At 32.2% G+C, this 13,105-nt stretch overlaps 1 protein-coding gene across 1 annotated transcript; it reads right to left on the minus strand.

The window, feature by feature from the left end:
* Positions 1-6,833: 6,833 nt before the first annotated feature.
* LOC129900564 (uncharacterized) lies at positions 6,834-7,955 on the minus strand. The gene is made up of 2 exons (XM_055975565.1): positions 7,685-7,955; positions 6,834-7,137 (listed from the first exon to the last, which is right to left on the minus strand). The coding sequence occupies exons 1-2, from the start codon at positions 7,893-7,895 to the stop codon at positions 7,040-7,042; spliced, it is 309 nt and encodes a 102-aa protein (XP_055831540.1). The 5' UTR covers positions 7,896-7,955; the 3' UTR covers positions 6,834-7,039.
* Positions 7,956-13,105: the final 5,150 nt, after the last annotated feature.

A 13,105-nucleotide genomic window follows, 5' to 3' on the forward strand; every position in this document is an offset into this window, starting at 1 on the left:
GACTTGGTGGAGACTTCATATTTATCTTTGATGGTCCCTTTGATAAACTCCTTCAATCGATCGAGTGGGATCATCCCTTCAAAAGAGACTGGCATATTTTTGACAGGCGGTTCCTGCTTTCAAGATCTTCAATCTGTGGATGAAGCGTCAGTTACCATTGTTTTCATGATCATTGGGGTTGTAGGAGAATATCATGGATTATCGCATAAGTTAATCTTCAATGGACTCACATTACGTGGTGCATGTGGAGAGGATCTACTAGTTGAATCATGATTCCCATTTTTGGTAGAGTCTTTTGAGCCAGAGCGCTTGAGTAGAGCTAAAGTCTTCTTGATCCTTTCAGCAATACTGATTTTTCCTTCTGAAATATTTTTGGAGGACTTTGATCCTTTTGGAGTTGAGGACCTAAAAATATTTCAGAAGGAAAAAGCAGTATTGCTGAAAGGATCAATACTTTAGAGCTAAAGTCTTCTTGATCCTTTCAGCAATACTGTTTTTTCCTTCTGAAATATTTTTGGAGGACTTTGATCCTTTTGGAGTTGAGGACCCAAAAACAAGAGCTGATATGGACGACACTTGACGTGTTTATTGTCCCAACATAGTGTCTTTTCTCCTCGTGACAGCTCCAAAGCTTCCATAGGTAACACCAAGGATTCCTTCTACATCAGCAAAGAACTTAGAGTCAGCAATCTTGGAGGAAGTAGATTGGGAGTTGATCTTGTTAGAACTCATTTTAATATTCTCTGATGCTTGAAAAGATGAGATGATAGGTAGAGATAGTTGCACTAGGCGTTCCAGAATTTGTAGACAATAAAATTCTAGTTAAGAAAGTAATAATCAAGAACAAAAAATATCGCAATAATTGTAGTATTTGATTTTTCAATATGAGTGTTACAATCTCTATGTATTCTCTTATTCGTCTTTTCAAATATAAATTCAAGGGCTCTTGAGCTTGATCTTGAATTTGGTTGAATTTGATGGATTTGATCTTGACTTGTTACTTTAATTCAAGGGCTTTTTGGCTTGATCTTGAATCTTGTGGTCTTGATCTTGATTTGTTGATTTGATGATCTTGAACTTCACTTTTTCTTGAAATTGACGATCTTGATCTTCACTTGTTCTTGAACTTGATCTTGACTTGTACTTCAATTCAAGGGTTTTTGGGCTTGTTCTTGAATCTGGTGGTCTTGATCTTGAGTTGTTCTTGAACTTGATAAACTTGATCTTGAATTCTTGAAATTGTATCTTGTAGAGAAATTTGCGGCTTTTGATCTACGAGCTCTCTCTGGCTTCTTGTTAGAATTTTATGTCTTTTCTAAATTATGAGGACCCCTATTTATAATTCGAGAATAGAGGAGTTGTGATAAGAATAAGTTTTCATCTACCCAATAAGATTTAAGTGACATGGCATATTGGGCTTTAGCAAATGGACTTGTCATTTTAACACATGGCATAATCCTATTGGCTTATTTGTTTGACTTGGAATGACATGTCACTTGATACGTGGCATCCAAAATGGGCCTCTGGGATAAGATGATATTGGGTTTTGTAAAGTGGGCTCATTTATTATATCCAAAATCAAAGAATTTGGATTTTAATTAAATCCATATTTATTGGATTCAAATAACTAACCCAATTATATTAATCCATAATATTTATTTGGATTAATATATCCTAAATTTAATATAATCCGAATTATTTTATAAATATATATTTAATAAATTTAAAATGATTACACCTGCATTGAAATATATTTAAAATGATATTATTACCTTTTATTTTCACGTGTATAAATAGATATTAGAAATTCAACTATGATTAAAATATTAACTTTTTGTTCTACTCATTTTCTTAATTATAGAGCGTCATTAACTTATATACTCAATTAGTATTCCTCACTTTTTTGTTTTGCCATAAATATAACAGTTATTTTTTCATAAAAATTTCTTACACAGATATAAAAGATCATGATTTTAACGAAAAGAAAATAGAAAAAAAGAAGAAGATAAATGTTGAAAATGCAAATGTGAAATAGACATTTGCAAAAGTCAATTTGGATAAAAAGGGAGAAAATGTCTACCGTTTAAAGCTGAGGGAGATTTTTTATTTTTAAAATAAAGTTTGGGGTAAATGATTTTCAGTCAAGGATTATCTGTAAGTATGTTTTTATTGACTTAAAATTTACTTACCATATATATATATATATATATATATATATATATGAAGAAATCACTATGTAAAAGTTTTATTTTGGATGAAAATAGTTTTTTTTTTTTGGGGGGGGGGGGGGGAACCATAAATATATTATATTAAGAAAATATTTATCATTTATAATAATAATATTTTTTCACTGGACACTTATAATACAGTTTTAATATAATTTTAATACATATTAGTGAGAATAATTTATAAAAATCATATAATATAAATTTTATTCATGGATAATATATTTATCACACACTTTAATACACTTATACAGGGGTGTTCGAACGAGATCGAAAAATCAATTCGAACCGATAAATCAAGTCAAACCGATTTAATAAACCGAAAACCGGCTCGATTTGATTTGGTTTGATTTTAGATTTTTAAAAACCGATAACATTTGATTTGGTTTGGTATTACCCATAAAGAAAACCGAACTAAACAAAACCGAACCGATAAATATGTACATATTTAAAATATTATATATATTTATATATGTTTATTAAACTTTATCTATTTTTTAACTTCTTCATAATTTAGGACCATTCCAAGAAAAAAGTCTAGCCCATGTTCTCCAAGCCCATTTACATTTAAAGTAAAATAAAAAACTCTTACTGAATAGTTGGCATAAATAATTTTTTCCCTCGTTAGATTTTCAGTTTCCTCTTATTTCCTTCCAAATCATGTAGACCTCTATTCTTCTCTCAGTCTCTCACGATAACAATTGAGTGCAAGAAGCTTTAATCCCTATAAGTCTGTAACTTTTTCTTCTTTTTACTTTTTTGGTTACTTTTTGTATGTTTCCTACTCTTTGTTTGTGTAATTATTTTTGTGTCTTTGAAGTTTTACTTGAATGAATTTTTTCTCTAGTCTTTCATCTTGTATGTGTTTTTTATTTTATTTCTCTGTTATTTTAGATTTTCTCCACTAATTTAGATTTTTTTTATTGATTTAGTTTTTATCTAATAATTTTGGATTTCTCTATTTATTTAGATTTTTGGATATTTTTTTCCAGATGGAAACTACAACTACTCAAAAAGAGGTGGAGCCAGTGGAGGTAACCAACAAAGTATCTCTAACTACTTTGCTGGAACCTGAGCTTGACAATGATAAAACTCGTGATATTACTCTCAATCATGCTAAAAAGCAAAAACAAACAACTCTTTACGACCCTAATCGTAGCCTTGTGAGTAGTGACAGGAGAACATCCATCGTTTGGAAACACTATACTGAATATCTTGATAAATGGGGTAAGAAAAGGGCGAAATATAACTACCATACTAGTAACTTTGCTTCTGAAAGTACGAATGGGACCTCAACGCTATAGAGACATTTAAATGAGGTTTGTCCTAATTCCCCTCTTAGAATTATTAGCAGAAATCAATCAAGAATCAAGGTAATTAAAAAAGGGGAACAAGCATATAGTACATGTACTATAGAAAAAGGTATTGACTAATGTCAATGAGATTTGGAGAGTTATTGCTGAGTTTGTCAGTATTGACGAACAACCTTTTAAAGTTGTTGAAGAGGAAGATTTTAGGAGATTAATGGTAGTTGTTTTGCCTAATTTTCAATTACCTTCTCACTTGACTTTTGCTAGACAATGTTTGAAAATATGTCAAGAAGAGAAAGAAAAGCTTAAAAATCTTATTCATAATCAACGTGTATGTGTTACTAGTGATACGTGGACATCACTTCAAAATCTAACTTATATGATTGCCACTGCCCATTGGATCGATGATGAGTGGAATCTGAAAAAGAAAATTCTCAACTTTTTCCAAACATCAGATCATAAGGGTAAAACAATTGCTAAGGGGTTGATGTGTGCTTATTTGATTGGAAAATTGATAACATATTCACGGTGACTTTAGATAATTCAACTGCTAATGATTCTGCAATTAAACACTTAAAGAGAAGAATTGAGGATTGGAAAGGAGGCATCTTAGGAAATGAGTTCTTACATGTTAGATGTAATGCTCATATTCTAAATTTGATAATGAAAGAAGAACTCAGTGAACAAAATGAGTCTATTTCTCGAGAAAGGAATGCTATCAAATATGTTAAGTCCTCAGCTGGAAGGTTTGATTCCTTTAAGTCATTTGTCGAGAAGGTTAAGATTGACACTCATGGTCTTTTGACTTTAGATATTGAGACTAGGTGGAACTCCACATATATGATGCTAGATATAGCTGTAAAATTTGAAAGGGCATTTTCAAGAATGTATGATGATGATCACAAGTACCTCAAGTATTGTTTAGAAACAAATAATGTGGGAGGGCATCTATCAATAGATGATTGGAAGAATGTTAAAGTTTTAATTAAGTTCCTTGAGATTTTCTACCAGGTAACTTTGAAATTCTCAAGAACTTCATATGTTACTTTCAATTCTTTCTTCCATGAGATCTTTAATCTTCAAAAGATAATTTGCAAATATGTTCGTAGTGAAGATTCTATTTTGAGTGGCATGGCTAAAAAGATGGAGCTTAAATTTAATAAATACTGGGGTACTTTTGAAAGTATGAACAAGTTATTATTCATTGCTATTGTTTTGAATCCTCGATACAAGTTGAAATATGTGGAATATCTGTTTAAAAACTCTTAGGGTTGTTTGCTGGGAGCCAAAAAATCAAAAAGGTGATGGATACTTTGAGTCGCTTGTATGATTATTACATGAGTTCTTTTTTTGGGACTCATACCGATAAAATTGGTGGTCAAACAAGCTTAAATGATGAAATTGATACCATGCATAGTGACGAGATGTGGTAATCACAATGGGAGAAATATTTGGCAGATGAAGACAATACTGAAAATAAATCAGAACTTGAGAAGTACTTGGTAGATGATTTGAAAAAGACAAAAGAGTTAGATATTTTGGCTTGGTGGAAAGTTTCTTCGGCTAGATATCCAATTATTTCTAGGATGGCTAGAGATGTTCTTTTTATTTCTATTTCTACTGTTGCTTCTGAATCAGCTTTTAGCACCGGTGGTCGGATTCTTGATTCTTATCGAAGTTCTTTATCTCCAAAGACAGTAGAATCTCTTATTTGCACTCAACAATGGTTAAGATCAACTTCCAAAGAATGCAAACTTGAAAATCTTTGAGAAAAAATTTAGAAACTTGAGATAGTTGAAAAAGATAAATTTACACATTTAACTCTTTATGAATATGTCTTTTATGTTTTAAAAAGTTTTAACGCCTACTTTGTTAAACTTTATTCTTTCTTTTTTTAGAATATTCTGGCACAACCTTGAGCATTGATTAGTTTGGATGTTTCAATTGAAATTCGTAGTGCAATTGTTTTGCTTTTTGGTAGTTACTTTTCAGGTTTTTGCTGCTGCTTCACCTGAAGTACTTTTGGATTATGCTATTGACTTATTTTTTGTATTTAATCATACTTTTATGCAAGCAATTAAGTGATCTTTCTCTAGTGATAGTTGGGTATATGGTTCTTTTGTGTTGAATGTTGATCATTCGGAGGATTGTTTAAAGACCTTGTTATTTTTCTCAACTTAATTAATAAAAAAGTAATGTATATAATTAACCTTTTATGGGCTAGCCTTCTTAATTTTGTTATTGTGGAGGTTGTACTACTATGCAGTAGTTGTTATCTTCCTCGTGGTGGAAATTTTATAATTTCTTTCGAGGCTATTTTTGCATATGCTGCTGTTCTGGTCCGTACTTTCAGTTTTCTTTCAAATAGTTTCATCTTGGGAAAAGGCAAAGTAGCAAGTTTTCTATTGGCCACGGCTGGAATGCTTCAATTACTTTATGCAATAGTGAAAAAAATAATGTTTCTTAAAGGACTTCTTTTTGTTCTGGTGGTTCCTCTTCTCAAATTCGGTATCGAACTTGGACAGTCAAAACAAGCTGTCAATTCTTTATTTTTGAAGTCATTTCCTTCGTGGACCGTAGGAGTTGAACAATCCACCAACTTATGGATTTATGTTGCTGATATTTTGCCCTTTTTAGAGCTTATCATTTTAGCCTATATACTTTACAAGAACATCAATCATAGTTCCAGTCAGGACATATTCAAGTTTGTTATTATTGGAATCATATTTGCTTCTCTATTATAGATCTAGCTTGGACTTTAGATGATAACTTATTTAGCTTATATATTTTTCTTTTGTCTTCACTATCTCTGAACGAGTTCAGGTATCTTTGAAGATTAATGACAGTTGTTTTGAAATTCTATTGATTTGCAGTATGAAGATAGTAAATAAGTTTATCATTTTTTTTATATTATAAAATATATTATTTCAATAAAAAAATGCACCAAACCGATAAAATCGACAAAATCGATAAAACTGAAACTGATAGAATTTATACTATAATGGTTTGGTTTGGTTTGAATATTAAAAATCCCGCCTCAATTGGTTTGGTTTAGTTTTAGCCAAAAACCGAGTCAAACCGAACCATGAACACCCCTACACTTATAATACATTGTGTCAATTTCTTACCAAACAAATATAATATATTTTAAAACATTTATAATACATTTATATTGAATGCATAATTCACTTTTAATACATGACATATATGTCATAATATTTTTATGTATTGTTATTGATGATAATAAATAAAAAATATCGCTAAAATCAATAATTATTTATTAAAAAATATTCTCCCTAATATTTTTATTTTTTTTTAACTAAAAGACCTATTAGGCCTGATTTATTAATGAAAATGAGTACAAATAAAAACAAATGGACTTAGCCCAAAGAGCTAAGCCCATATAATCAGCAAACTGAAAAATCCAAAAATAAAGAAAAACAAAATATAGAAATAGGCAAGTGGAAAGGTCAGTCCTTCTAAATCCCTCTGGTAGCATCTCCTCTACGATTCCTCTTCCATCGATGCTCCACAAATCGACCTTGAGCTCCCATCTAGAACTCTCAGTCGTATATCAGCAGCTGAGGTGGGTGCAAGAATCTCTGATAGATCAAAATATTGATTATCAGTAGTATTTCTTTTTATTGAAAGCAAGCAATTTTCATCTTATGTTATATAAATCTAATATAATGATAGACTTTCAAAGAGAATAATTTATCTTTCTATGATCCCCAAAAAGAAGTAGCAGTAGGAAGAATAAGTTAAGGGCTCAAATAAACTAACAGCATGAGTACATATAAATAATGTTTATTCCATTTGAGAATTTCTTCAGGACCGAGCCACCACAATAATAAACAATACAAATACTTTACATATATGTATATTTGCTATAAAAATGTACATAAGAGGAAAAACATTCATATAATATTTTTTTAAGTACTGATACATGGCAACAATAATAGATTAGCACAGTACCCATTATACCCCCACAAGAAAAATACAATCACCAAGTACAATCCACCATATGGACTATTAATATAATGTAATTGAACAATATGACACAAACATCAAAAGTATAACTTTTATATATATGTACTAATAATAATAAGACAAGACTTTAGATGGTTTGAGTTGATCAATTTCCCACACCAGGGCTTGGAATATCTTCATGTTGTCTATAGACATCGTCAAAAACATTGGGGTCTCCAGCATAATCTTCTGTTGTCTTAATTTGTTGAGTTCCAGATGCCCTTGTCATAGGACTAGCCCAACCCCCACAACAATCTCGAGGTTCAGCCCCCAAATGTAAAAGGAACAAGAACAAAAACAAAAACAACATCATACTGGCTTTGGTTTTCATTGAAAAGTAAATACTTGATGTTCTATTAAGATGAAAAGGCTAGTTAGGCAAATGCAAATGTATAAAGGAAGTGCTTTTTTTATAGTACGTAATTCATGAACACGCCAGTAATCATAGTAATGTGGAGAGACAAAGAAAATGCAAAGTTCATGATTACACTAGAGGAGGGGACCCAACCCTTTAGGTCAAACATAAATTTAATTGGCACATATATATTTGGGGAAGCTAGCTAATATTATTTTTGCATGATCTTTTATCTTCGACACGACGACATCACATTCTTGATTTCACTTATTATACTTTACTTTTTCCCAATTGGGGGTCAAATATAATAACCTCTTCTTCTTCTTTTTTATGCTCCATTTTATATTTCTAATTCTCTAGTTCTAAAACTTCCAAAACTCACCTACTGCAAAAGAAAAAAACATAATGTTACTAGCAAACGGAACTTAAACAAGTGTTAGATTTGGTCCCTTCTTTTTTCTTTTTGTCCAAGATTTGACCCCAACCAAAATTGTGATTTTTCTCGTTAGCAGCCAATGTCAAATGATCTATGGAAAATGGAACCCTCGATTCTTCTATCCCGCTCTCACCTTTTCAATCATACAAGCACATTATATTGATTTGTCCTAAGATATATAAATGCTCAATTAAATCAAAGGTAGCTACTGTACATATAGAATTGCGCATATTCCTTTGATTTGTGGTCTAAATTTGGATATGCGATAACAAATTATGATTTCAAATCAACATTCGGAGATGTGATTTGAGATCTTGATTTGAAATTATGATTTCAAATCCCTATTCTCCAAAAAATGGTCTAAACTTGGACATGCAATATGAAAATTATGATTTCAAATCATCGTTTGGGCATGTGATTTGAGATCTCTTGTATTAAAATTATGATTTCAAATCTCAATTCTCCAAAAAATTAAATGTAGAACTTGACTAATAAATTTATATTTTCTAAAAAAGGATCTATCATTTTACTTTTTGCAAAAAAGACTCATGTTAAACATAAAGAGATTGTTCGTATCATGTGAAATGATTATATAGAAGAATAACTAGTTATACTATTGTTGACTAGTGGATTTTTATAAACTTATCGGTGTTAAATTTGTAATCACAAATATTTATTTATTAAAAAAATATAAAAATATGAGATTTATCAATGTGGCGTCTTAGGATATTTTGAAATCTTTTTTATGAATTATGATTTGTTCATATGATAATTAAGATGGTATAGGAATTGAGGCAAAATTTAGATAGTTGTTATAATTTGTGCGGTTTTCATGTTTATAAAAAAAATACAACTTAAAAATTCAAATTACATACCTAAATAAAACTTCAACTTTATATCATTTAAATTTATATTATAATTTCATATCACATATTCAACCGGATTATAAATATATATACTCTTTGTAATGTTCCCAAGCAATTACAGACGTGGCAGTCAAGAAACCCCACCTAGAAGCTGTATATGGCTCAGATATCGAGAGGATAAGATCACTAGAAATTTATATAGCACAAAATTGTGGGGTACGTGGGGGGAGAGAGCACACCTTGGTTTTTTCACTTCATCTTTTTAGCACAAAGTTTAGCTTGTATTTTTTAATTAAAATTTGGAAAGAATTATTGCACATTAGTGACAACGTGGTTACGTCATTGGCTACCTCATCGTAACATGTACTTAAATTAGCACGATATTAATCATATTGCCGCCTTCATCGTAATTTCGTGTACAAAACAAAATCAGATGCTGTCTCCTTTCTTTGTTTCTCATGGTCCTCTCTTCCTAGCATTTCTTACACCAAAGTTTGCCACCAGATTGGTGTATAGTGGAAGGCTCAAACATAATATATGCATTCTCTAAACTCTAATCTAATAATTAGAATTTATAGCAGTACTAGACTCCTTTTTTTTTAATTACAAACAATACTTATATTATATATCATAGCAAGAAGAGCTTTGTACAAGGAGTGAGGTGTTCTAAAAGCACCTAGGGATCAGGGCGGACCTACGTGACTGTCGGAGTTTCTGAACCTCTTCAATAAAAAATTACACTATATATAATAAATTTTTTATATTTGTATATATACTAATTTTGAATCACCTAAATGATTGTCAAAGTTGGATTGCATTTGGCCGGTGAAAAAATATATGTTCTTGTGAGAATCATCATGAGTTTGACAAAGGAAGTTGTTGTAGTTGGCGCTTTTCCAATTTTTTGTAGGTATTCATTTGTGGGTAATCCATGATGATAGTAAATCCAAATGAAATAACGTATTTTCAGTAGTATTGGTAGGCATCATATCCACTTGAAATTCAAAGGGTTGGCAATAGTAGAGGCGGACCGACGTAGAAGATTGGGTGCACGTGTACTTGTTAAATTTGGAAAAAAATATGTATATATACCCAAGGATTATATATTTTTCTTGGCACCTTGAAACATAAAAAACAATAATTAGATGCACTGGTCTATTCCCTTTCTGTGGGCTTGATAACTTGTGTTCGAATTTGCATTTTTCTTGTCAATTTGTTTTTCAAAAAATGCATATAATATGTACGCAACGAGTTTTAGACCGGGAACTTCAATGTGTAGAGTGAAACTCACGACCATCTGAACACACAATGAGTCATGTTATTTTTCAAGTTTAATTTATATTTATCTAGTATATCGGATTTTATGTGTTTAACAACATTTTCCTACAAAGCATTGTTGGGGTCACGTGTAATGAACCTTCAGGTCATTTATGTGTAAACGCCTTCTTTTCATCATTTAGAGCGTTTCTATAGCGACCTCAAGTCATTTATGACTAGTTTCCATTGACTGTTCGATCGTCTGGTCGTTTGTTTGTGTTTGATGCCGTTGCCCTATTTTTGAACTTTTGAAACTTGAATAGTTGACTTCGATCGAAACACCTAGTAAACGATCTCAGAATGAAATTCTAATTGTTCCATCAGCTCCGAAATAGTCACCTAAAGTCAGTGGCATAATCGGTTCGAGTACCGAGGCTTTTTGGTATCATTAGGCGTTTTAGCCTTTAAACTTTGGCGTAAGACTAACCTTGGTCAATATTCTTGGAAAGAGCTTTTGGATAAAAAAAAAATCAGCACGGTTAGCGCCGGAATATCAAGTTTGGTCTAGAACTGTCACGACCCAAAAATCGAGGTCATGATGGAACACATTCCAAACCACATTCCGATGTGTAAGCCGAAAATAAAACCCTATGAGACTCCTAAAAGGAAAGTCAGGCCACAAATAAACGCAAAATAAAGGACAACAACAAAAATACCCAAAACCTGGTGTCATAAGTTTTAAGAGCATCTAAATACAAATCTGAATCTGAATACACAATTTAAGTCTCTAAATATAGAGAGGACTGTAAATGAAAGATGGACTAGCGGCGATCTAGATCTCAATATCTCACCACTGATCTGATGACGATGAATCTGCGAGAATCAACTACAACGTTGGGTACCCTGGCTAGTAGCTGCATCAAAAAGGGACACAAAAGTAGGGGTGAGTACAATCCACACGTACTTAGTAGGTTTAATCGACTGAGTATAAGAAATTAATCAAAAACTACGAAATAAACTAAGGAACGCTTCCATCTGCACGCAGAAAAGTCCCACTCCGGCTACGCTGCCGCTAATTTATATGGAACAGCGAGATTAAAGTAAACACATAAATACAATTCAATATCACAGTTAAACAGATAGGTAAAGTATCACATGTATCAATGTAATGCAATATGATGAATGCAATGATATAATGATACGGTGGGATCAAGGTTGACGCATAACCTGTCGTATACACCTGCTGAGCTGGGCTACCAAGCAGGACCCATAGGGGTATCGCAGACCATATATCTCATCACAATCTCAATGTATCAACTACATCGCCACCCAACTCATTGCCAATGACTCATGATACTAATGTCTCATTCTCTTGCCACTTATCTCGTGGTCAAGGATACAAAAGATGACACATTTTCTTTTTTAAAAGGGGTTTCCACAGTTCTCAACTTCTCAATGATCAATAATAGTATGAATGAGGATGAATGTAATCACAATGCATAAGGCATGTAGGTAATATTCAACTCAACATGTAGTACAAGATTCAAAGTTCTCAAAATTTAACATAAGCATGATATCACCCTCAATAGATAGTAATTGGAAGGAAATATATCAAATTAAGTGTTTACCCCTTTCTCAACAATATCTCAATATTCATGCATGCTTAAAACCCCAACCCTAACCCTCAGACGGGCATTACCAACCAAATAACCTCTTCTTAGTTTCACACAATTAAGTCATAGATTACACAGTCTCAATCACAGATAAAATATCACATAAGGCGCCCACACGGGCTACACGACACATATAAGCCCCCACACGGGTATCACAATATCAATTATCATTCCCAGCCTACACTATGACCTCATCCCAAATCCAACAACATAGAATTTGACTAATCACCCTAGCTCATCCCTAAGAAGGATAGCCAAACCTACCTCGATAGACGAAACCACACTCGAACACCTTCACTGGATGATCAAATCTTGAATTCAATGTCCGTAATGATAACCCACTATCAAGAATGAAACATATGCATCATAAGGAGTCCAATAGCACCCATATTGATAGATTTCGAAACCGAGGGTAAAACATTCCACAAATTGATTAATTACAAAAAAGGTCAAATTTGAAATTTTATTGAAAACTCACATTCTACACATAATAAGAAACTCATGGTTGAAAACCTCATAAAAATAGAGTACCCAAAAAGTTAGAAATCATCATTTTTTTAAATTCGGGTTAGGAAAAAAAATAAGAAATTTAGGATTTAAAACTAAAGATTTAGAAGCTGAAATCATAATATAAATGATCGAAAGATTTTAGTGAAATATCACTTACCCCACAAAGTTACTCGAAGAATCCTCTCTAAAATCGCCCCAACAAGCTCAAGAAACTCAAAAATTGTGAAAATGAGGTTTTTCTCGATTAAACATTGTTCAGGTCAAAAATGACCTATGCGATCGCGAACCCACCTCTGCGATCGTGAAGACCATTTCCCTGATACATCGCAATTGCGTGACCTGAGGTCGCGATCACAATGAACAAAGATACCTGCACCAGAAATCAGATCACAACTGAAATGCTAAGTCCACAATGCTCTCGGTCGGACCCTCAAAAATCATTCA

This window comes from Solanum dulcamara, chromosome 8 (assembly GCF_947179165.1).
Source record: "Solanum dulcamara chromosome 8, daSolDulc1.2, whole genome shotgun sequence".
Taxonomy (NCBI): Eukaryota; Viridiplantae; Streptophyta; class Magnoliopsida; order Solanales; family Solanaceae; genus Solanum; species Solanum dulcamara.